The sequence below is a fragment of the Mustela erminea genome, chromosome 7, assembly GCF_009829155.1.
Source record: "Mustela erminea isolate mMusErm1 chromosome 7, mMusErm1.Pri, whole genome shotgun sequence".
NCBI classification, from domain to species: domain Eukaryota; kingdom Metazoa; phylum Chordata; class Mammalia; order Carnivora; family Mustelidae; genus Mustela; species Mustela erminea.
Window position 1 is genome coordinate 106,819,536 of NC_045620.1, and position 24,171 is coordinate 106,843,706.

Below are 24,171 nucleotides of genomic sequence, written 5' to 3' on the forward strand. Positions count from 1 at the left end.
TAGGTGAGAGAACCCCAAAAGGAAGGTAAAACCAAGATGGAAGACTGAGCTACAGTGTCTAATCAGACTTCACCATGTAGGGAAGATCCTTTACATAAGGGCTAGCTGCCATTTTTGCTACAGAGACAAAAAGAACAGGAAGCTTCCAGACAGGGCTGCCTACAGGCCCTGTGCCTTCAGCCCCATTCTCAGAGCCATACAAGCCCTTAAGTAAGATGGAACCACAGATGTCTCTTAAAGTTTTTCATTACTAAATTCTATAGACACAAGGTTGGGGTAAGGAGCCTCTACCTCTCCTTGAACTCATCTTACAAAGACCCTCACTACCCACTGTGTTGTTCTCCCACTCAGCTTAGTGGGCAGGTCAGGCCAATACAAATCCTTCAGTTTTGTTTTTTGTTTTGTTTTGTTTTTTGTTTGAATGAGTAAGCAGGAGAGCAGGACAAGGGGAGAAGGAGAAGCAGATGCTTAACCGACTTAAGTCAGCAGGCACCTCCTTAAATCCTTCGGCTCAGGTCATGATCCTGGGGTCCTGGGATCGAGCCCCACATCAAGCTCTCTGCTCCGAGGGGAACCTGCTTGTCTCTCTCCCTCTGTGCTCCCCCTGCTTGTGCTCATTCATGTGCTTGCTCTCACTCTCTCTCAAATCTTTTTTTAAAAAAGATTTTTTTTATTTATTTGACCGACAGAGAGCACAAGTAGGCAGAGAGAGGGGGGAAGCAGGCTCCCTGCTGAGCAGGGATCCTGCTGTGGGGCTCCATCCCAGGACCCTGGGATCATGACCTGAGCCAAAGGCAGAGGCTTTAACCCACTGAGCCACCCAGGTACCCCAAACAAATAAAATCTTAGAAAACTAAAATTAAATACCACTCCCACAAAAAATGCAGGACAGAAGGATTTTAGGCTATTTGAAACCAAGGGCCCAAAGTGTATTAGTTCCTTTGTCTCCCCACAGAACCTTGAGTCCTATGAATTTAGTGGCTGATGGAGTGCACATTTGTAGGTGAGATGTCAGCTGAAGATTCTCTAGTTATTTTAAGAAAACTGTTCTTCCCCAAGATGTAACCACCTCTTCCTCTGTTCCCCAAGGTTCTCTCCTTGCTGCTCTTCATACCCTGCATCTTCTCATCCATGAGCCCCTTTAGGCCCGCACTACTGGCTCTGCCTCCATGTCGTGAGACGCCAGGCCCTGGGAGCCAAGAGTGACTGCTCTCTTCTTCCTCTTCTGCCCGCTTCCAGGCCCCACACCACTTCCTGTTTCCCATACCCTCTGACTCTTCCACTTAGTATAAGGCTGAGCCTCCTCCACACTGTCACCAGTCATTAAAATAAACCTGGGTCTCTCCTTCCTCTTCTCAAAACCTGTCCAGGACTCCCCACTTCTTAGAGTGCCTTAAATGGGCCCCTCTCACCTTTCTAACCTCTTCTCTCACATCCTGGCCTTCAGTTGTGCTTCTGCTCTTGCTATCCCCTCGGTGGGAGTTCCCCACACCCTACCTCCAAACCCTCACTGTGGGCCTGACTCAAGCTTCCTCCTCCAGGAAGCCTTTCATAATTGCTCAAGTCACAACCAGCCTCCCTTCTTGGCACACTTTCCCCGACTGTCCATTAGACCACTTACTTCACTGCCTTTTTGTGAACAAGTCTATCTCCTGAACTAAGAATATAAAAGTCTTGGAGACAGGCCCATTGGTCCTCATGTTTCTTCTTGTAGTGCCCAACAGTACCTTGTATATAACGCAAGGCACCATTCGTAAATATCTGAAATGAAAGGAGAGAGAACACATTCCTAGCTCTCAAGAAGTATGTATACTCTCCCAAGGAATAAAAAAAGAACACCTGAACGGGCTGCTCCTCAAAGGCAGCCTGAAGCTCTTTTACTGTGATGTCCATCTGGGGCCCAGAGTGTCGGCTGAATGAAGGGAAAGTGGGTAACCGTGTGAGGCACGGACACTGTAGAGCTCTTCCACAAGGTACACTCCCGGAACTGTCTCCACTCACATGCCTCTCCCTGGAAGTGACCATTCCCTGTGGTTTCAAAAGAAAGTGCAGCTCCTTCCACAAGTCCTAGTCTGTTTCTTCCCACACAATGGTTGGAGTTCAGAAGCAGCTTTCTCTTCTGCCACTAACGAGCAGCTACAGAGAAGAGCTCAGGGTTTGAAGTCAGGGACTTGGGCTGGAGGTCTCTACTGCTCCTAGCCTTGGGACCCTGGTGCAGAAGTTGTCAGGATTAGGAGGGTCTTAAAAGGAAAAATGCCTTGCATTTGAATAAACACATGCAAGCATTCCCTCCCCATTTTTTTTTTTAATTACACACTTAATCATAAATTTCTCCTGCTTTTCTAGGAGCAAGGGAACAAACCAAGTCAGGGAAATTGTGACAGAAAAATGACAGGGAGCCACTGGCATTTACATTCTTATTTGTAATTTGTTTTTTGTTTTGTTTTGCTTTTTAATTTCTTTTCTAGAAAAAAAAAAAAAAAAACACAACCAGGGGAATTTATATGACAAACTATCCATGTCAGGATGGCAGGGGAAAAGAGAAAGGCCAGAGGTGTGGGGAAGCTAATAAAAAGTGGGTTCCGAGTCACGTGGAATGGTCCACAGGGTCATGTCTAGGTCCTCACGAGATGACTAGTCACTTTGGCATGCGTGTTTGGTGCCCACTCTCTTGTTCTGCCTGCTTAGACCCTCATGGTCAGAGAGAGCTGGCCACACCCTGGAGATCTGCCAAAGGCAAACTTGGACTTTACAGAAAGACATAAGACTTAATTTAGCTCCTTGGTTTTGTGCTCAGGTATCATACTGCAGTCTTTCTTGCCTAAGGGAAGAGTCTGGAAGAGTGAGAGTCACCCTGGGACACACTTTGGCATCAGAGTGAACTCCAGGCAGCCGCTCACTCATGCACAGACATGGTCTTCACCTCCCACACAGGCATCTGTCCAGACATCTCCAGGCAAACTCGCTGAAGAAGGACAAGGGACAAGAGAGTCCCTTTCTAGCCACAATTCGACAGTGGTATCCACTCTCCAGTCTTGCTCTGTCTATTGCCTGTGAAAGGAAACTGGGATCCAATCTGCTTTTCAGCTCAGCACCGGACACTGATTCCAAAGAGCTTGGCCATCTGGATCCACATTGAAGGTCTCTCAAGTTTCTCCCACTTTGTGCCCCAGATCTCCAGGCCCAGCATTCAGCCAGACCCAGAGCCTTGTGTGGCAGACGGGACAGAATGATGGCCGGGCAAGAAAGAGCCGGGAGCGCACGGCAAGACCAGAGTACATTCAAGAAGAGAAAAGGGGCATGCAGCAAGCTGTTGCCCCAAATCACAGTCTAGGGGACACACTGAGCCTGAAGGACACAGCCAGGTCTGCTGCTCTGAAGGGCTGCTTCTGGCACCTCACGCAACGGGACCCCACTGGTTGCGGTTCTTATGTGGCGCATGGCGGGTTTCCTGCCCTGCTATGGCCCCTGTTCCTGCACGGAGGCCAGGTTATATCTCAGTGCCACAGTCCTGAGGAGCACCACGCTGGCCAGCCAGCCAGGCCACAGTCCTTTGCCCTCAGGGCCGGGGCCGACAGGGCTCTGGGTTCCACAGGAAGGGCCCAGGGCTGCGGGTCGCGGTGGGGGAGGAGGCAAGGGAAGAGGCTGCATTCTGCTGGAAGAGGTTCGGGGAGGAGCTGCCTGGGGGAAGCCGTGGCCCAAAACAGTGCTGAGCCAAAAGGAATGGGATAAAATGTCTGAAAAAACGACAACAGGCTTGTCGCTAGTTTAAAAAGAGTATTGTTGCTGTTGATTGGTTCTGCTTTTTCCTTTTAAAACCACTCACATTTTAAAAGGTGAAGGGGCTAGGGAGACGTGAACCGCCCTTACTCTGATCCTTTATGGGCACCAGGGGGCCTCAGGCCCATGCCAGCTGCTGCGCTCCCTGCCTGGGCTCCAGCCACCTACTCAAGGGCAGGGCGGAAGAGCGCAGGCTCAGCTTCCTGACAGCAATTCCTTCTTCCCAGAAAACCACAAGATGTGTGATGGGAAGTCCAAAGACTAAAGTGCAGAGAATTCCACGGAGCGAGCGGCCCGGGGCCGCAGCACTCCAAGTAGGAATTGGGGGTGGGGATCAGTCCAGGGCTATAGTGGTGGGACAAACACTGACTGTTACGAAATGAGCCTACAGGGCCCAGTCCCCCTTTCCCTTTGGGCCTGCTGACACTTCTATCTGTAAGTCCCCACCATCAGCAGCTCCCCAGGGAAAGTCCCAGTTTCAAAGCTATGGCCCATGAAGGGAGAAAACTTGTATGACCATCCCTGGCTGGTAATGACTAGTGACCACAAAGGGACAGGAAGGTGACAAGAGGGGAAACAGTGCATTATATAAAAAATCTGTGAATCCCAGGTTTCGAGAGCAGGGATACATGAACCACCCTAAAGGCAGAGTCTCTCCTGGGAAGGTTTGGTGAAATGGTCAGGATCCTACCAGTGAGGCCTGCTGGGGAGAGGAGCTCCTCTGGGTTTGAGAGGCGCTGCAGAGTGGGGAGGGGCTGCTGCAGAAGAAAGCCCTGGGCCAGCATTAGGGTGTGTAGGCCGGGGGTGGCTGGAATTGGTTGATGACCTCATACTCTGCTGGGTAGGGCTCGTTCTCCTCCATCTCGGACAGCAGCTCCAGGGCCTGCTCCTCCTCCTCAGTGGGGTAGTGGCGCAGGAGGTTGGCTGCCGTGGCCAGGATTGAGGCCCCACCAGCTCCTGCTACCAGGTAGAAACTAACAGCAAAGGTGACATAGACCTGGGACCCATGGTACTTCTTATGTTGCTGCTGCTGGGCCAGGATGAGTTCGGAAGCCCAGTAGGAAAAGCCGATGACGGTGGCACACTGCAGGACTGGGAGACAGAAGGACAGCAGAGAAGGGAAGTTAGGAGGCATCTTGCAGTCAGGATGCTTCAAGAACCAACTGAGCCTCTCTCCAAACCCCATTCACAGAGAACTTGCCTGCTCCCAGACCCTGTGACGGGGAGCTTTCTTGGCCATGGGATTCTCCGGCGGGGACAGGGATGGGGATGGGGGCTGGGGCCAGATGCCTGACTGCTTCTGGGCCAGAGTCTTTCTGTTTCCAGAATTTGGAATTGGGATACCAGGCTGCTAGAAGTCACTGGGTGCTTGAAAGGGATAGACCGGGTCATGCAGTTGGGGGGCCGGAGTCGGCACCATCACAATGTCAAAATCAACACAGCAGCCCAGTCAGGAGGGAGAAGAGAAGCTGCGTCGAAGCAGAGAAAGATGGCGTGCAGACGAGCCAGAAGAAGAGAGTCTGATGAGACCATGCATTCCCGGGGAGACACAGTGAGACACCCTGGTTCCCTCCCTGCTCGTTGTGGGCCCCATGAGCCCCACTGAGCTTTAGCTCCAGTTCTTAGCACTGAGATTTCTTGCGGAATACTAATGATGGTCCCCTTCTACAGCTGGGCTGAGTGGGTTTGTGGTCCTGGCAGGCATACATGCAAACGCAAGCAGCAAGTCGCTATCACAGTCCATTGCTTTGTGAAAGGCTAGAGCTGAAAGAAGCATCTGGAATGGTATCTACTCACAGAAGCCTATTCGTCCCCACCTGCAACTCCAGAAGGGCGCCTCCACCCCATGGCAGTTCCTTCCCCACGGCGAGCAGGCCCATGCTTACCTGTGAGGATGTGGGCGAAGGCATAGCGACGGGTGATCTTCAGGGCTGGATGCTTGGGCCCAAAGACATCGAGGAGGAATGCGGAGAGACTACACAGGATGCCCAGGAAACAGAAGGCGGCAATGACCCGCAGGAGCAGTACTGTCTGGGGATTCATGCAGAAATCTGTAGGGCAAGAACCAAATCATCAGGGCCCCACATCCTCCCAAAGTCCTCCTGCTGGGAAGAGCTTGTGTCTCCCACCCCCCGCCACCCCCGCCCCAGTCCTGGGGAATCAGCAGAGTATGGCGAGGGGCCTGCGTCTCAGCTCCTGCTCCTGCTCCTGCTCCCAGCCAGCCTGCAGAGAGGAACTGCAGACAGGCTCCCCTGTGCCTCAAGTCCTTCTTCCCTTTCCAACAAAATCACGCTAAGTGCAGGGCTCCACTTCCTTGTACTTGCCACACTCTGCTAACCATTTGTAAAGACCCTGACAATTAGCCTGACATGTCAGCCCATTCTGCTAAAGCGTGCTTTAGACTGGCAGGAAAAGCCCACTGAGTTCTGAGCCGAGAGAGCCACAGAGGCCGATTAACACTGTCTATCCAGTCACTCATTCAGTCCCTTGAAAGACGCTGAAGCGGTTTAGAGAAACACAGAATTAAAAGTACTGAATAAATTAGGAAAGATGGCAGACCAGACTTTCACATTTATTTCTGCTTCCTCCCTGCACCCTACTAAAACAAAAGAAGGAAATTTTAAGGCATAAACCCTCACAAAGAAGAAAGGGTCAAAACAAAATTCTGGGAACCGGAAATTAAAGAGTTGGACCTACTTAGAATGCACTTAAAGGACTAGATTAGCTCAAGTCTAAGCCAGAAGTGTGAAAAGCTAAGAAGAGACCAGTTTATACCACAAAAGCCTGACAGACTCCAAAACTGACACCTTCTAAAATGAGGGTGAAGCCATTGACGGGTGCATGCTCTTGCTCCACCACAATGAAGGAGTGAACCAAGAAAAAGAAAGATGCTCAAACAGGAGACCCGACATTTAGAGTGTCCCTGGGGTCAAGGAGAAGGGAGGTCCCAGGATGAAAACCATATACCAGACACATAAAGTGAACTTCTAAGACTTAACACCTTTTTTAAAAAAGAAAATTGATCTAGACAACACTGTCAGTCCAGTTTTATATCTATTTAGTTTTGTATCTATGTGAACTAGTGCTCCCAGAAACACACAGAATAAAGGCTGATCCAAAAAGAAACCATTTTAAGCTTTGATAAAGAGAAATGGGCCTCAACTTCCTCTCTTTCCTCTAGTCTAGCGGTGGGCAAGTTCTTCTTTCATTTAGGCCATGGGTTGTCAGCTAATTTGGGACAATTTGGAAACGGCTGGCAATACTTAGACCATAGGCTCTTTTCCTGGGTCCTGATCTCAGGCGGAAAGGCTGTGGGATCACAGCAAGCAGCTGTGGGGCCAAGCCCTACATTCCCAGAAACACTGATCCTGAACCTAGAGGAAGGTAGACTGTTGCTTTGAAGTCCAAGAACCTGGAAGGGGACCTGACCCCCACAAGGCAGACTCAAACCAACAGACACTGACATCCCTGGGTCTTGGGTAGAGAGTCTGGCCTCCCATACTGAAGAACCAGACCAGGTATCAAGAGACTCTGCGCCTTTGTGACAGCACACACTCCCTGCCTCAGGCTCAGAATTCACCAGGCAGATGCTGGCTTAGCCCACACGGGACTCCTGAGCCTTGATCTGGCTACAGATCTTCCATTAAGCTGCCCCAGAATTATCCGCTACTCTCCTGTCAGCTAACCATCTGTCTGGGGCCCAGTATTCCAGGCTGGGAAACTGTCTGCGGCCAAGAGGCTTCCTTTGTGTAAGCTCGGCCAGCAGCCGGGGCTAGCCTTCACTTAACCCAGCCCTGCGGAGCCTAAGACAGCTGGCCTAAAGGAGCCTAGAAACCCACAGGCCTCTCTGCAAGCAAAGCTCCCAGAGGCAGATGCTATTTCCTGCCTTTATTGGTGTATCTTTAAAAGCTCTCTGAGATAGCTCCTATCGGGCTCCACTTGGCAGGCAGCAGGGATGGGGCAGGACCAGTGTTCTAGGACTTCCGAGAATAACCTGAGAGCGGCAAGGCTCACATTGCGCTCCGAGCTCAGCAGGCTCTGTTCTGATTCCAGCAGCGTTCCTTAATGTGGCCAGGTACTCCGAGTGGTGCTTTAATTGTGGTTCTTAAAAATCAACTCAACTTGAACCATTACTTTTCTTCCCCAAAGACTTATTTATTCATGAAAGTGAGCGAGCACATGCACAAGTGCAGGTGAGAGAGGGCCAGAGGGAGAGAGACTCCCAAGCAGACGGTGCACTGAGTGTGTAGTCCGATGTGGGGCCGATCTCAGTCCCTGAACTCACAACATGAGCCAAAATCAACAGTAGGAGGTCAACTGGCTGCACCTTCCAGGTGCCCAACAGTTAGTTTTCACTGAAGAAAGAAATACACCAGGGCTGAATTCAGACACTTCCTTCAGCTGCAGAGGAAGTACAGGATGTCCATTTTATTACCATCCTTAAAAATGTACATTTATTGGGTGCCTGGGTGGCTCAGTTGGTTAAGTGACTGCCTTCAGCTCAGGTCATGATCCTGGAGTCCCGGGATCGAGTCCCACACCGGGCTTCCTGCTTGGCAAGGAGTCTGCTTCTCCCTCTGACCCTCCTTCTTCTCATGCTCTCTCTCTCATTCTTCCTCTCAAATAAATAAATAAAATCTTAAAAATATATACATTTATTATGTACACTCCTATATGTCTTATGTTTCGTAATACTCTTATTTAAATAATAAGGAAAACTTGCACATGATAAGAAGATTCAGGGAAGATATTCCTCCCTTTCCTAATGTCCAACTGCTCCTCCCAAGAGACAAACATTGTTGGTTGTTTCTGGTGTACCACTCCAAGGAATAGCCTGTGCACCAGAGAGGTCAAAGTTTCTAGTTGGGGTGTCAGCCTGGCTCAGTCAATAGAGTGTGTGACTCTTTATCTCAGGGTCATGAGTTCAAGCCCCACAATGGGCATGGAGCCGACTTAAAAAAAAAGATGTTATTTTGGTTAAGCCTCCCTGCACTCCGGGGGATTCATCACACAGCTTGGAGAACTCAGAGGCTCCAGGAGGTTACGTGACCTCCTCCAGATCACACAGTAGATGGAGTTAAGACCCCAAACCTGCATTAGGCTCCCTTGCACCATGATGCTCGGAAACACCAAGCACCAGAGTTAGCAGTTTCATTTTTCCCTGATGGACATAATTAATCTAACCCTAAAGGGCAGTCTTTGAATGGAGGTTCCAAACCTAAAAGGAATGCTGTCAGAGTCACCGCCAGAGCCAGCAGCTGCTGAGCTCACTAGGGGAACAGCTGGAAGCATGAAACCTCTTCTAGGCAGGAAAAGATTTGGCTCATGAAGCCATGAAGAGTGCTTACACTGGCAGTTACTGGGCAATATCTGCTTGATGTGGTCTAGGCTTCTGCAGCCATGAGAGCCTGGCTCTTAGAAGCAGCAGGGACACCGGAAAGGCACCAGACGTGGCACCAAATCCTAGACGGACAACAGACTGTGTTAGCTCCAACAAGTCACTTAGCTGCCCTCATGCACCCAGTGAAAGCTATAACACCTGCTCCCCATACACAGGGCTGTGCTGCTAGTCGCCTCACGCCATGCCAGGAACGAGCCCGTGGGGCCTGCCACCAGCCTACTACCTCGGCACGGGGCCGTACAGCTGGGCCGCCACGGCGTCGTCCCTGGTATGCCTTTCCTCCTTCCACTGGTACTTTGTCAGCACACATCAGCCAGTGTGGGCCAGGGCAAGAGCCTACTAAAGCCAGACTAAGGTTCTGCCCGGCCATCAAGATGATATGATGCAGATACAGAGCCTCTGACCCAAAATTCAAATGGGTTTTGTTTCAACATGACTGCCTTCTCCACTCCAAAGCCGTGAGTGAACCCTTAGGTTTGGTGGGGAAGCCGAACGTAAACTTCCCTTGGAGTGATGCTTACAGGTACACCAGGGGTCTGCCTCGCATCCCAGGCAGCTTCTCATCGGAGGGTCTCCGAGCACACAGAGAAGCCAGGTGGAGTTACCCCAGACACACTCGGAACCCAGCTCTGACTCTCCTCGGGTCAGGATCTCCCATGTCTGTTTCCCAGACTAATGTCTGGCAGGGGGAGCAATGAATGCCGAGCGCCTCGAGGGCTGCTCAGGGGAAGCAAAATCCCCAAGGGTGATGTACGTATGATTTTATTTGTGGAGAGAAATGGCACACGGGGCAGGGTCCTAATTTCTAACAAGTGGTGCAGTGTATACACTCTGGTAAGACAGAGAACACAGCCCATTCGCCCGTCGTGCTATTTATTTTGGTAATTATTGCTGACTGTCCCCTCCAGTCACCGGAGAAGAAGGCAGCTGCTGTGTAATAGGATCCCAAGGAATTGACTTTGTCCAAGGTCACTGGTGAGTCACTGGGTTGGATCTGTTTTGAAGGCCCTGGCACTTCCCATCTACCTGCCCATTGCTCCCATTACAGGCAGGAAGAGTAAAGTGGCGTCTGGACAGTACCATTCTTTTGCCTCATCTTCCCTCCCTTCGGCCTTCACTGGAGTCCCTGGGAGTTAGAGACCCTTCCCCAGGGCCCGTATCATTCTCTGCGCTCAGCTCAGCCATCCCACCTGCATAGCCCACTGTGACTTTTGGGCTTCCAAACAGGTTTCTAACATAGGACTCCAGCAGGGCTCTCTAGTGCCTGGCTGGGTATCACCAGATACGAGCTTCTAGCAGAGCTGCCTCTGGGGACAGGCCCCCACGGCCAGGCAGGCGTCAGAAGTGCCAGCTGCATTAGTCACCACCCAGCAGGCGCACTGGCCCTTCCTGATAGGGCCCTGCATTTCCAGTGGCTTGTTGTCAACTGTGATTCACTGACTTCAACCCCCCAAACTTCCTCATTCTCCAAAGATGCTTCCTGAAGTTGTTGTCAGAGCTGCCCTTTGCTGGCCACACTCAATAGAGAGGGTTGGGGCTCAGAAGGAATGATTATCTGTGCCCCCCCCGCCCCTTGCTTGGGGCCACCAGCAGTCTGAGCAAATCTCTGGACTTGGGCCTGGCGAGGAGCTGTGTGAGAAGCAGGCACCCCTGGGGAGCGGAAGGATTCAGGACCAAATCTGTTCAGCCGGCCAGCATTGGATAAAGCCTTTTGGAGATCTGCAAATGACAGCGGGAGTGTGAGTGGCTTTGCCTCAGGCTCACTGACTTGAGCCAGAATGTTGAGGCAATGATGGATAAGAACCACAGCTTCGGCGGGACTTGTGAGAAAAACTCCACTAGAATCGGGAAATAATAAGCCTTGGACAACTCTGATGGAAGTAAAAAGAAACCTAGAGTGTGCTCAGGTGCGATGGAAGAGTGGGGTCCACAGCACGCACACCAGCTCTGTGCCTCCAAGCCCGTGGTACCCGACCTCCCTGAGCCTGCAACCTCTGTGAACTGGAAGTGGGGCAGCACCTATCCAATAAAGACACTTAGGAGAAACTAAAGCCAGACATGGTGTGTGCCTAGCACAATGCCTGGCACTTGGGCAGGGGGCTGAGAAACAGGAAGGCACTGCTCCGAGGCCTGCCAACCCTGCCCATCCTCCTTCCCCTGCACAGACCTGATAAGGCCTGTTTTCCCTCTGGTAGCATCTACTGCCATCACATCTGTGCCCCAAAGCTCCGTTCCCTCCCAAGATAGAGAATATCCCAGGCTTCCATGTTAGGACATGGGTTAGACCCTAAGGATCAACAAAATCGCATAGGATAGCCCGTGTCTAAAGGCCCACCGGGTAAGCAAAAACCCACAGAGTAAAGGAAGAGAAGAAGCAATTGGGCCCTCCTAATTCCTTGCCTTCTTCTGTGATGGTTCGTGAGGTACCATGGTCACTTCTCTTATAAATGGACACCCGTGTGCTCCTAGCTTATAACAGCCAAGAAAATGGCCACAGAAATGCAGGTTCAAACTATCCACGGGTTGGGCGCCTGCGTGGTTGAGCGTCTGACTCTTGGTTTTGGCTCAGGTCATGACCTCGGGGTTGTGGGTCCAAACCCCATGTTAGGCTCCATGCTCAGTGTGGAGCCTGCTTGTTCCTCTCCCCCTGTGCCCCCCCAATAAAAAGAAAAATCTTAAAAGAACCACACAAGCAAAAAACTATCCACGGGTTAAGATCCCTAAACACATGAGTAAATGTAATGTAAAGATTAAGGCAGCATGCTTTATAAAAGACAAAATCTGGCTTTAAAAACTTCTTAAAAAGGGCAAATATATATGTAAACAAAGGAGAACCTGCATCAAGAATTTATTTTTATTTTTCAATGCCTTTGACAAGGGTGCACTCCAAAGTGGAGTAGACGGGAGGTCATTCTCGATGACACAGAAGTCAAGCAAAGGTTAAGATGCGCACACACACGAGACAGCATCATTTTGCGCTGGAGTCAATGCAGCTGTGCCCCCAGCTCTGAGGCCCTGGAGAGATCACTTCATGTCTGAGCCAAGCTTCCTTGACCTCTGGAAACAAGGATCAGAGTGCCACCCCCTCCATCATACGAACTTGGTGAGCCTCCCAAGGAATGATTTGAAAGGGAGAAGAAGCATCATAAACTCTCTCCTGGCTTGTGGGAGATACCACATCCCCAAAACCCTGGAACAGCAGGGAATCGATGGCAAAGACCTGATTGGAGTGGTGGAAAGGCAGCAGCTGTGCTCCAAAGAAGGTACCATGCTGAGGGAAAAACCATCCAGATTCCAAACCAGCTTGATGGCCTTTCTGCCACCAGCTATAGGCCAAACAAAAGCTGCATGTCTCGAGGCCTCCATCATCGTGTGTATAACTTGGGTCTTAATGAGCCAAACCAGCATAGACCGTCATCATGGTGAAATCTGGAAATAAACCAGACAATCCCATCCTGTTCTCTACAAAACTTAGCTAAAGCCTTAAAAACTCAGAGATGCAAAACAGCAAGAGAACTCTTGGAGAAAGGCAACACTAGGCTACAAGGTTACAGCTTTTCAGATTAGACCTGCAGAAGTGGTATGTAAATCACAGCACAGAAGGGAATTTGACCTTTTCACCAAATCCCAGGGCCTGAATCCTTAAAGAGGCAAGGTGAAGATATTTAATGCTTCTGATACATGGAGTAATGAACATCTGGAATGTATCATAGCCCCAGGGAGTGGTCCAGAGAGGAAAATATGAAGACCTTCACAAATGGTTCAGAAGACCTTGGGGGTGATGAACTATGCTGTTACTAAAGGCTTCTTGGGGTCCTCTGACCATTTTTTGGGTAGACACCAGGAAAGTGCAGTCCTGCCCTCACACAGCCTTTACTCTCATTACTGGAGACAGGGCTGGGCAGGATGACCTATGGGGCTCCCTGGAACAGCCCCCCACTCCCACCCCCACATTGGTCTCTTCTGTGCCCAGTAAAGAGCACAGTCCCTTTCTCCTTTGCTCTGCCTGCCTAGCTAGGAAGCAGGATGATGAACAAAGCAACCTTACCTCAGTCAAGACCATTTGTAAAGGTTCCAAGAGTCAAATTCCAATTGTTTTTACTGAGAGTGGCAACAAAACTGACTTCTGGTTATGGGAAATGCCATAGACTCCTTTTTCTCTAGCAAAAATTCCATTATAGCAGAACTCCAAAATATCTTTCAAAATCCAGCCACATTAAAAAAAAAAGTTCCTTTTCTCCCTTCAACAGGCTGCCCCAAGAAACCTTCCCATATCCCATGGGTTCCTTAGAAGGGGGCAGCTAATTGTGATGCCTAGCACCCTTATCTGTTCTCAATACACAGCGCCCTTCCGCCGGCAGAATCCGAAAATAGCAGCAGTCCAGATTAGCACGGCGTGAGAAGTAGGTGCCTGGCTGAATAACATCAGAATTAATGAGGGGCCAGACCCCAAACAGAGCCACCTGGTGGGCATGAACACTAGGCAGGAATGGGGCTGCTTCCTTCAAGCCAAGTGCCTGCCCCTGGCTATCTCTGCTCCAGCCCGCACCACATCCAGCTCTCAGCCAAGGAGGCTCTACCACTCAGAAAGAAGAGGGCCGGCGCGCAGCGCCCTCACCTTTCAGCAGGTCCGGGTGCACGTAGCCCAGCACGTCGGAGACCCCCAGCTCCTGGCGGGAACAGGTGCCACCGTGGATGTGCAGCCAGGCAGGCTCGGCGAGGGCAGTGCACAGCGCCGTGATGGACAGGGCACCCGGCAGAGCCGAGGCCAGGCTACGCTCCGGCTGCTTGGGCAGAGCGCTGCCTCCCGGGCTCCTCCGCCGGCGCCCGCCGGGCAGCCCTGCGCCTCCGGGGGCGTACATGCCCGGGGCCGCCCGCCGTCGCTCCGAGGTCGCTGCTGGTCACCGCGGACCTCCGCAGGGCGCGCTGAGCCTGCCTGTCCCGGGGAGGAGAGCAAGACGCTGGGTTCACAGAAGGGGAGGCCGGCACAGCGGTGTTAGGGCCCACACCGGAGGATAGGGGGTGGGACCTGGGGCCAAGCACAGACAGGAGGGCTGCAGGGAGTCGGGGGTGGAGGGCGGGGACGGAGTCTCTGGAATGGGGCTGCGGAGGTGCGGAACAGGGACCCGGAGAGGACTGCGAGCCGGTCGGGATCTGGGCAGACCGGAGTTGGGGCGTGGGTATCGGTTACCCATGCGAGAGACAGCCGGCTCTGGGGTCTCGGCCAGAGAGTGCCGAGGGGTCGAGGACCAGACTGGGCCGCTGGGATCGGGGATCCGGGATCTGGGAACAGTGCTCAGGCTGCGACCTGTGGCCAGAAACGACCCTCCACCACACCGACCCCTGTTCCTCACCGGTCAGCAGGCCTCAAGGCCGGTATGGCGCCGCTCCGTTCCGTCACAGGCTCTGCAGCTGCCTGGGGCAAAGCGATCCCAGGCCCTAAACCCGCAACGCCCGGACCGACCCGGGCCCGATCCACTTCCGGCTTCCTCCACCTCTGCCTCCGCCTCCTCCGGCACCCCGCCCCGTACCCCGCGCGCGTCACAGCCTGGGCGCGCCCCCGGCTCCCTGCGCAGGGCCTCACGGGACTGGTAGTTCGAGGCTGCCGCGCGGTGCCTGCCGCCAGGCGTGGCAAGCTGACTACAACTCCCAGAGGGCAGCACGGCCGCAGCAGCGGGCACCTGAGTTCCCAGGACAACCCAGGCCCTCCGGCGGAAGCAGCGGGATCCGTGTGCGGTCTGAGGCTGTAGTGGGCGTCGCGGGCTTTTGCGCCGTGGAACTCGCGGTCGGCGCGACCACCTCTGCCCACCTTCTCAACACACTCCTCTGGGCCGCCATGAAGGACTCGCTGGTGCTGCTGGCTCGCGTCCCGGCGCACCCGGACTCCCGCTGCTGGTTCTTGGCCTGGAACCCTGCGGGAACCCTCCTGGCGTCGTGCGGTGGTGACCGTAGAGTCCGCATCTGGGGCACGGAAGGTCAGTCCTGGCCTCGCTGGACGACTCCTGCTGCAGAGGGTTCAGCTTGCGCATAGTGTGGGTGCCGGGTTCAGGGAGTGCGCAACCTTTGGGGCAAGACGACCCGCAATGAGGTTACAGGCCTGGGGGAAGGAGGGAAAAGCCACCTTCAAGTTAGACGTTTTCCACTCTAGGAAAGACTTTTTGGGTGAAGGAGTCGGCAAGTATTGGAAGCAAAAACATCCATAGGCTGGAAGTATTGAGGGAATTGTGATAGTTGCTGAGACCGGAAAAGGAGAGAAGGGTGTTAGGAATGTAGTCCCCAGAGAAATTTACAACAGGATGTGAAGTTTAAATTTTATCCTGAGGGAATTTGGGAACCGTTGACAGTTTTAAATCAGAAGGGGGACTCCTCTGATTTGTAGGAAGTAGTTAGTTACAGCTTTCTGAAAGCCTGTATTGTTTTGTTTTTTTTTAAAGATTTTATTTATTTATTTGACAGGCAGAGATCACAAGTAGGCAGAGAGGCAGGCAGAGAGAGAAGGAGAGGTGGAAGCAGGCTCCCTGCTGAGCAAAGATCCCTATGCAGGGCTCAATCCTCTGGAATCATGACCCTGGGATCATGACCTAGGCCAAAGGCAGAGACTTTAACCCACTGAGCCACCCAGACGCCCCTGAAAGCCTGTTGTTAAATACACCAATTAAGCCCAGCTTGGTAAGCCCAGTTTGGCTCCGGCTCCGGTTACAGTACTAACCCCCATTATCCAACTGTATTGATAGTGCTTCTGCACCTTCTTGTGCACCCAGCTCTAGAGCTTGACCTGTCATTTGCTTTTAGGTGAGAGCTGGATCTGCAAATCTGTCCTTTCTGAAGGCCACCAGCGCACTGTGCGGAAGGTGGCCTGGTCTCCCTGTGGCAATTACCTGGCCTCCGCCAGTTTTGATGCTACCACTTGCATTTGGAAAAAGAACCAGGATGACTTTGAGGTAACCAGGCTGGATGGGAGCAGGATTGTTGTCCTTTTGCTCCCCATGGCTGGTTCAGGAACCTGAGCCAACCTGGGCTATCTTGGCTGTACGTATGAAAAGAACACTAGAGGTCTTAGTTGCTTGATTCTTGTTTTTCTTCTGTTTTTGCAGTGTGTAACTACTCTGGAGGGCCATGAAAATGAGGTCAAGTCAGTGGCCTGGGCCCCTTCTGGCAACCTCCTTGCTACCTGCAGCCGAGATAAGAGTGTGTGGGTCTGGGAAGGTGAGTCTAGATCCTTCCAGATGTGGTTGGGAGCTAGTGAACAGACATCCCCCTCTGTGTCCCTGATAAGAGACAGCTCATGGGCTCTTTTCTTTTTCCCTCCCACAGTTGATGAAGAAGATGAGTATGAATGTGTCAGTGTCCTCAACTCTCATACACAGGATGTCAAACATGTGGTTTGGCATCCAAGCCAGGAGGTAAGAGTGAGGTGGAGTTTCTTGGTGGGAAGGGATTTTGGTGTGGAGGGTTGCACCCAGCCTTCCTCTGCTCTTCAGCCTCCACCTGTGGATCTCTGAGACCGAAAGACTTTATTAATCCCTTTCTAGAGACAGAGTGCTGGGACTGTCCTAGCTGGGAGAGGTCTTGGAACTCTAGGCACTTCCTGAACCATATAAACAAGTGCTGTGTTTCCCCCCCTTCCCCTCAGCTGTTAGCCTCTGCCAGCTATGATGACACAGTGAAGCTGTACCGGGAGGAAGAAGATGATTGGGTATGCTATGCCACCCTTGAAGGCCATGAATCCACTGTGTGGAGCTTAGCCTTTGACCCCAGTGGCCAGCGCTTGGCATCTTGCAGTGACGACCGTACTGTGCGTATCTGGCGCCAGTATCTACCGGACAATGAGCAAGGTGAGGGGCCAGTAAGAAAGCTAAAGGAGACGCCTGTCTCCTGAGGTTTACAGTGTACTAAGGGTCTAAGACACATAGGTGAATCACAGCAAATTGGAGTAGAGAGGAACATGTGGCACGAGAGGGCTCCCAAGTGAGTCCTGGCAGAATCAGGGAAGGCTGTGTGGAAGAGGAGCCATTTCATCTGAACTGGAAAATGTGTGTAAGATTTTAACACAAGAAGAATTTAATAAGATAAGAGACTTCTGGTTGAGAACAGAGCAGCATGAGCAAAGGCATTGAAGGTGCAAAAGCCTAGATTTACATCAGGCACTGTGATTCCTTTAGATGGAGCATAGGGCAAAAAGGATTTGGGGAGTGATAGGGTGAGTCGGGTGGCTAGTTGGGCTGGTTGGTGGCCTTAAAAGGCAGGCTGACTGGTCAGACTTAGTCTGTAGCAGAAAGTTTTTAAAGAACAGGATCTTTCCTTCTCAGAATTCTGCTGTAAAAATCCCTGTCTGGCCACAGTATGTAAGGCAGATCAGTAAGGATAGGGACAGAGGAACAAAAATGAGACCTAGTGACTGAGGGTGGGGGTGAGGGAGGGCAGGTGAGGATCTCCGCCCCCGAGGTGCCCAGGACACAGACATGTCTTAGGCTCAAGAGAAGTCTGTCGTGCAGGGGTGGCATGCAGCGGCTCTGACCCCAGCTGGAAATGTATCTGCACTTTGTCAGGCTTCCACTCCAGGACCATTTACGACGTTGCTTGGTAAGACCTCCATCCCCACACCCACCCATTTGGAGAGATTTTAGAGAGGACAAAAAACCCCATGCTTCTCTCTACCACCTCTGGGAGTACGTGGACAGGGAGCAGCTACCCTCATTTCTTTCAATCCAGCAGACTGTCTACCATGCTGGCCTAGGGCCAGCTGGCCTGAGGTTCATAGGAGACCCAGGCCGATAGCCTGGCCTATAGCTACTTTTAAGTTGACAAGCTGTGAGGTCAGCACCAGCCTTGTGTTGGGGGGGGGGGGGTGGGTGGGTAATCACACAGCCTTATATATCCAGAAAGATTTATTCATTTATTCTTGAAATTAAGCTTATATTATATATTAAGCTTATATAAGCTTTTATATTAGCAAACGTTTAGCAATGACAAAGGTGACTTTAGGGGAAGTATGGTAAAATTCAGCAGCCTATTACTATCTCAATAGTTAAGGATGACTTGGTGATAAGGGAAGCTGCTTGTGCTAAGTGACAGAAGTGCAGTTCAGAGTCAAGGAGTTTTGGGGTTGACTGGGGAGATCTAACCTAGATGGCAGCCCTTGAAGAATGAGGAGGTGATATTTGTGTTAGGGAAGCTCTTCGATAATAGACTTTAAGTGGAGGCCTGCAGTTCGGGAAGAGCTGCGGGAAGACTGTAATGTCTTATGCCTAATCTGCCAGGTTGGGGAGGGAGGAGCCACCTGCATACTCACGGGTGCACATGTTCCTCACAGGTGTCAGCTGACAGGGGCCCTGGCTACGGCTTGTGGCGATGATGCCATCCGTGTGTTCGAGGAGGATCCCAGCTCAGATCCACAGCAGCCCACCTTCTCCTTGACAGCCCACTTGCCTCAGGCCCATTCCCAGGATGTCAACTGTGTGGCCTGGAACCCTAAGGAGCAGGGGCTTCTGGCCTCCTGCAGCGATGACGGGGAGGTGGCCTTCTGGAAGTATCAACGACCAGAAGGCATCTGAGCCACCCTGACTTTGGACAGAATCATGGTTCCCCAGAAAATGTCCTAAGACTTTCCCAGCCCTAAGATGACCTGGAGGAGGACCCTTGACCTTCACCTAACTTGGCTCTCTTCCATTCAGACTTGGGGAGAAGTGCAGAGTCATAGAACCACTCACTCGTCCCCTTTGACATGGGGCCCTTGGTAAAGAGCTATAGAACAGCAGTTGGCTGTGGTTATGCCACAGGTTTTGCTTGCTTGAGGGCCCAGTGTTCAGTTTTGGGGGGTGAATAAAGTATTTATAGTCACCCTATCTCTGTGTAGAAGGGGTACATCTTAGGCTTTTCAGAAATTGGAAGCTTTATAGAAATACGTCATCTGAATCCCAAGTCCTATTTCATAAGGACATTCACAACTTAAAAGAATTCCATGGTGAGTCCTTTTCTGAAACAGGTCCTGCCTTCCTGGTTTCTGGGTAAATTCTTACATTTAAGACATTCAGTCAGTATTAGAAGGAAATTTTTTTAATGTAGGCTGGCTTAGAGTGAGACATGCTTCTGCTTTCCCTTAGAAACTCGTGTTATCTTCTGTGCCAGCCATTATGTTGTGGTGGCAACTGAAAATGCTGAAAAATAAATCCGGAAGGGTATGAACCCTAAAAGAGTTATTACTGGCTACAGGCATACATTCTCAATGAAGCTGAAAATCAGTTCTTGGGGGGGGGGGCAAAAGAAAATCTGAGAGACCATCATTTGTGGCTCTCTAATGAACCTCCAGTATTAAATTTTCATGGTGGGGGCGAATAGAAAAAAGACATCTAATAAGGTTCATTTAGGGGGATGATAATGAAGAATGGTAGACAATCAGTCCTTAAGCTATCACTTCAACCTCATTCAGGTTGTCTTCTGGAAGTCACTTCCATAATGGGTTTGGACTTGAGGACCTCCCCAAAGCTATAGCCTTCACCTGATTTTTTTTCCACTAAGATCACGACCTTGGGTTTTGAAAAGAGCTGAGGACAGTGTCTAGCGCAATGGCTGTTAGTGTGTGGTCCCGAGAGCCTTTCAGGGGACCTGTACAGTCAGCTGTGGCAGGAGTCAAAGCAGTGGCACACCACTCTTAGTGGTCAGTCATCACTGCCTTGTCCTCACAGTACAAACAGTGGCAACCTCATTTAGAAATGTCGGTTAAAAATTGCATTAAATCTTGACCCTCAAGAACACAGCTAACGTGCTGACAGTGGGAAGCAGGATAAAGCCCTTCTGCCGAATACTGAAGTAAGGCTGTCTTGACGAAAAGCCATTGTGCAAGCAGAACTGTTTTCCTGGCCCCTTCCTGAAGAAACTAGCAAATTCTGTTAGGTGGACTTGGCTTATTTGGCAGACATTTTTCTGGGAAATGGATGGAGTAAGCCTTTCACTTCAAGGGAAACTGGTGGTATTGCCAATGAAAAAACAAAGCTCTCAAGAAAAAAAATAAAGTTTTTGAAAAGCTGTATTGCCACCTTGAGCCTGACATCTTCCCAACGCTTAAGACTCTTCTGATGAGATTGGTGGTATCAACAGAGGTGATCTATATGACCAAATGTGTTATTTGGAAGATCTGCCTAAATCAATGAACGAGCATTTTCCACACGACTAATGTGTGGTATTACAAAATCTTTCATGGTTAAGAAATTCATTCAAAGTGTAAGACCAAATAAATAAAATCTTTTTAAAAAGTGGGGTGGGGGCCAGGTGAGTGATTCAGTAGGTTAAGCATCTGTTTTCTGCTTAGGCCCTGATCCCAGGGTCCTAGGATGGAGCCCCGAATTGCACTTGTTCAGCATGGAGCCTGCTTCTCCCTCTCCTGTCCCTACCCCTCCCTGTACTCTTTCTTTCAAATAAATAAAATCATAAACAAAAGTCGTAAAACCAGTGAGATATTTTTGTTAAGATCTATTTTAGAAAGAGTGGAAATGACAGAGCCCAGTGTGGAGCTCTACCTCATGACCCTGAGATCACAACCTGAGCTTACACCAAGTCAGATGCCTGAGTGACTGCACTACCCAAGCACCCCAAGACCAGTGGTTTTAACTGAGGCTTATTTGATGAGGTTTTAGATTCCGCAATGCCTTTAAAAAACTACCACTTGCAGGGTCTCAGTATAGTATCAAATAGATAATCACCTGAAGAGGCTTTAATAACCCTTTTGTGGGGGTGTCTGTCTTTGGCTCCAATCATGATCCCAGGATCCTGGGATCGAGCCCCGTGTTGGGCTCTCTGCTCAACGGGGAGCCTGCTTCTCCCTCTCCCTCTGACTACCACTCTGCCTACTTGTGCTGTCAAATAAATAAATAAAAATCTCAAAATAAAAAAAGCCCTTTTCTGACATCATATCTGGGTAAAGACAGTTCTACTTCATTTCACTTCAACAAACAATACGCAAAATTATGGAAACAGCTATGAAGATGTCTTCCATTAGAGTAGACCTGATCTAATGAGATTCGTAAAAATGTAAAATGCAGTCTTCTCCCTGGATTTGTTTTAGAAGGTATTTTTCATAAAACAACAACAACAACAAACAAACAAAAAAACCAACTAAGTTACTGGAGCCCCTGGGTGGCTCAGTTGGTTAAGCATCTGCCTTCAGCTCAGGTCATGATATCAGGGTCCTGGGATCAAGCCCCTATTGGGCTTCCATGGGGAAGCTGGCTTCTCTCTCTCTCAAATGAATAAACAAAATCCTTTTTAAAAATTATTTTAAAATGCATTGTTTTGTTTTAATCCTCAATATAGTAAACATCAACAGATATAACCAAGATGATAAGGTATCTCTGGGGTTCTTAACTTTTTGTCATGTAAAAGTGTCCTGAGGTCCTATTACTTGAAAACTGCTGACCTAGAGAAACTACGCTTGAAAATTACCTCCTGATTTTATGCACATTTATTCCTAAATAACAGAAGGCAAGAATTTGAAGAGCAAAATTTGTAAATCTAGACCAGAAAACTGTTCACCAAGACTGGGCCACACCCAGCTGGTGCATCTTAATACTGTTTCTGGTACTACCTTCTTATGGGAGGGGACACTACAGATCTTGAGACTCAAGTTCTGTGTTAGTTCCTATAGTAGTGCTGATACCTGGGTAACAAAAGAGGTGGGAGACAAGGGCATAAACCTGACAGCTATCTAACTTTGTTCCCTTCTCTGCACCGACTGGAAAGGCTGCAGGTGACAGCCCAACTAAAGAGCAGCCCTGTCCTCTAGAAGTATTCATTAGAAACAAGTTCAGTGGCTAAAAAAAATCCAAATGTTTTTGGCCAAGGGCCTTAGGTAGAGGAAGGAAACTTTAATTTGGAAATACTCCAAAGACAAATGGCTTCTCCAAGTTATTTGATGAGATTGTCTGACAAACGGAACTACACAGAACATGCCTAAAAATGCTGTACATAGTTTCTGCTGGACAGTGACAAGACACCTGTGGACACTGGATCCGAAGTTGAGATGGCAAAGCAGTAAGAGGCTAAGTAAGAGGCCACGGACAGCACCTGCCCTGGCTGGCCAGATCTCACAACAGACCTGGTCCCCATGGAACTGTACATGTTCCTGATTCAGGTGCAATTCTTCTCTTGTCTTTTTAAGAGTAAGTGCCTCTGGACTCAGTCCGAGTCACTGTCTGTCTCCGCCTCCTTCACGTCCACACTGAATTTGTATTCCTGGTCACATCCCATGTACGCATCGCTCATGAAATACAGGGTGTAGTTGTGGGCACCAGTGGCTGGGGCCACGAAGTCAAGCTTCACCTAGAGTGAGCAGGCAGAAACCAGGGTGAGCACAGACACAGGAGGAGGAACCTCACCCTGACCCCATCTCAGATCAAGTGCTGGGGTCAGTGTTAACTCACCTTCGCCTTCTGCTGCAGGGTCAGCCTCTTGATGGAGATGAGGCTATTGGACTTGGCATCACCGATCACTACCCACCAGCCCTCTTCACGTTTCTGCAGTGACCAAAAGCCAAGAATTTCAGCATGTAGAACTTGAGGGCCATGAGACCACGAGAATGGTTATAAAAGTAGGAGAACAAAAATCAGATAGAAAGCTTTCTAAAAATTTCCTCCTGGAGGCGCCTGGGCAGCTCCGTCAGTTAGGTGGCCAACTCTGAATTGCAGCTCCAGTCATGATCTCAGGGTCCTGGGGTCATGATCTCAGGATCCTGGGATTGAGACCATCCGTTGGGCTCCTCACTCAGCAGGGAGTCTGCCTGAGATTCTTTCTGCCCCTCTCCTTCCGTCCCCGACCCACCCCGGCCAGCGCACGCGCTCTCTCTAAAATACATAAATAAGGGGCGCCTGGGTGGCTCAGTCGGTTAAGCGTTTGCCTCCCGCTCAGGTCATGATCCTGGGGTCCTGGGATCAAACCCCACACTGGCCACCCTGTTCAGCGGGGAGTCTGCTTCTCCCTCTCCCTTTGTACCTCCCCCTCACTCATGCTCTGCTCTCTCAAAATAATAAAATCTTTTAAAAAAAAATAAAATACATAAATCTTTTAAAATGAAATAAAATTTGCCCCTAAAAGACAATTTGGTACAATTAAGATTTCGAAGCTGTCGGGACGCCTGGGTGGCTCAGTTGGTTGGACGACTGCCTTCGGCTCAGGTCATGATCCTGGAGTCCTGGGATCGAGTCCCGCATCAGGCTCCCAGCTCCATGGGGAGTCTGCTTCTCTCTCTGACCTTCTCCTCGTTAATGCTCTCTCTCACTGTCTCTCTCTCAAGTAAATAAATAAAATCTTTAAAAAAAAAAAAAAGATTTCGAAGCTGTCAAAAAGGTCGCTCAAATGAACTCTGTTTTTAAGTAGATGAACTCACTGTTGGTTCTGGCTCATTTCCTTATTTATTTCAAAATACCTTCTTCTGACATTCAATGCTTGCCAATGAATCCAAGATTCCACTATCAAGAGATCTAGTCTTTGAGGCCTGGCAGCGGAGTTCCTCCGAGACCCTTTTAGATTCAAAGCACTTACGTCAGGTAAGTGAAACACGCTGAGGCAGAGATGAGCTGGCCTGTGGACAGGACCCAGAGCAGGCCATCCTTGTCAGAAAGCCCAAGTATTCTGATTCAAAGAGCTCCTTCCCCAGAGCCTATTAAACCACTAGTTTATAAAATGAAACATTACATTGTATCTGGTTTCTGCTTTCAGTCTTCAATTATTTTCTCAAATTAAGGCATCAGATTTTCTTTCTGGTGGTAAAGAATGAAGTAACCAGATGCAGAGTGAAATGGCAGTGAGAGAGAAGAAATACCAACTAGAAAAGTCCTGATGTCTTTAACAATGACCAGTCACCTGAACTGTCTTCAAGCAAAAAACAAGAAAACCACCCATGGCCCCATTCTCGGCCTTGGGGCTCATCATTACCCTAAATCGCCCTCCCCTTACAACTTACCACTAAACTCTGAACACTAGCTAAATAAAGGTCAAGG

The 24,171-nt window shown here is 50.1% G+C and overlaps 3 protein-coding genes across 3 annotated transcripts in view; 1 reads left to right on the forward strand and 2 right to left on the reverse strand.

Moving 5' to 3' along the window:
- Positions 1–2,468: 2,468 nt before the first annotated feature.
- Positions 2,469–14,698, reverse strand: TMEM127 (transmembrane protein 127). Its single transcript, XM_032352830.1, has 4 exons — positions 14,536–14,698; positions 13,800–14,117; positions 5,667–5,831; positions 2,469–4,872 (listed from the first exon to the last, which is right to left on the reverse strand). Exons 2-4 carry the CDS (start codon positions 14,041–14,043, stop codon positions 4,565–4,567), a joined length of 717 nt encoding a protein of 238 aa, XP_032208721.1. The 5' UTR covers positions 14,044–14,117; positions 14,536–14,698; the 3' UTR covers positions 2,469–4,564.
- A 127-nt stretch (positions 14,699–14,825) lies between these two features.
- On the forward strand, positions 14,826–19,770 carry CIAO1 (cytosolic iron-sulfur assembly component 1). The gene is made up of 7 exons (XM_032352829.1): positions 14,826–15,156; positions 15,974–16,122; positions 16,276–16,387; positions 16,496–16,584; positions 16,815–17,016; positions 17,677–17,764; positions 18,495–19,770. The coding sequence occupies exons 1-7, from the start codon at positions 15,018–15,020 to the stop codon at positions 18,733–18,735; spliced, it is 1,020 nt and encodes a 339-aa protein (XP_032208720.1). The 5' UTR covers positions 14,826–15,017; the 3' UTR covers positions 18,736–19,770.
- Positions 19,771–22,005: 2,235 nt separating this feature from the next.
- Positions 22,006–24,171, reverse strand: part of SNRNP200 (small nuclear ribonucleoprotein U5 subunit 200) — a 29,622-nt gene continuing 27,456 nt past the window's right edge. The window contains exons 44-45 of the mRNA XM_032352832.1: positions 22,597–22,689; positions 22,006–22,495 (exon numbers count right to left, since the gene is read on the reverse strand). Coding sequence (XP_032208723.1) covers positions 22,352–22,495; positions 22,597–22,689 — 237 coding nt within the window. The 3' untranslated portion in view covers positions 22,006–22,351. The remainder of the gene's footprint in view (positions 22,496–22,596; positions 22,690–24,171) is intronic.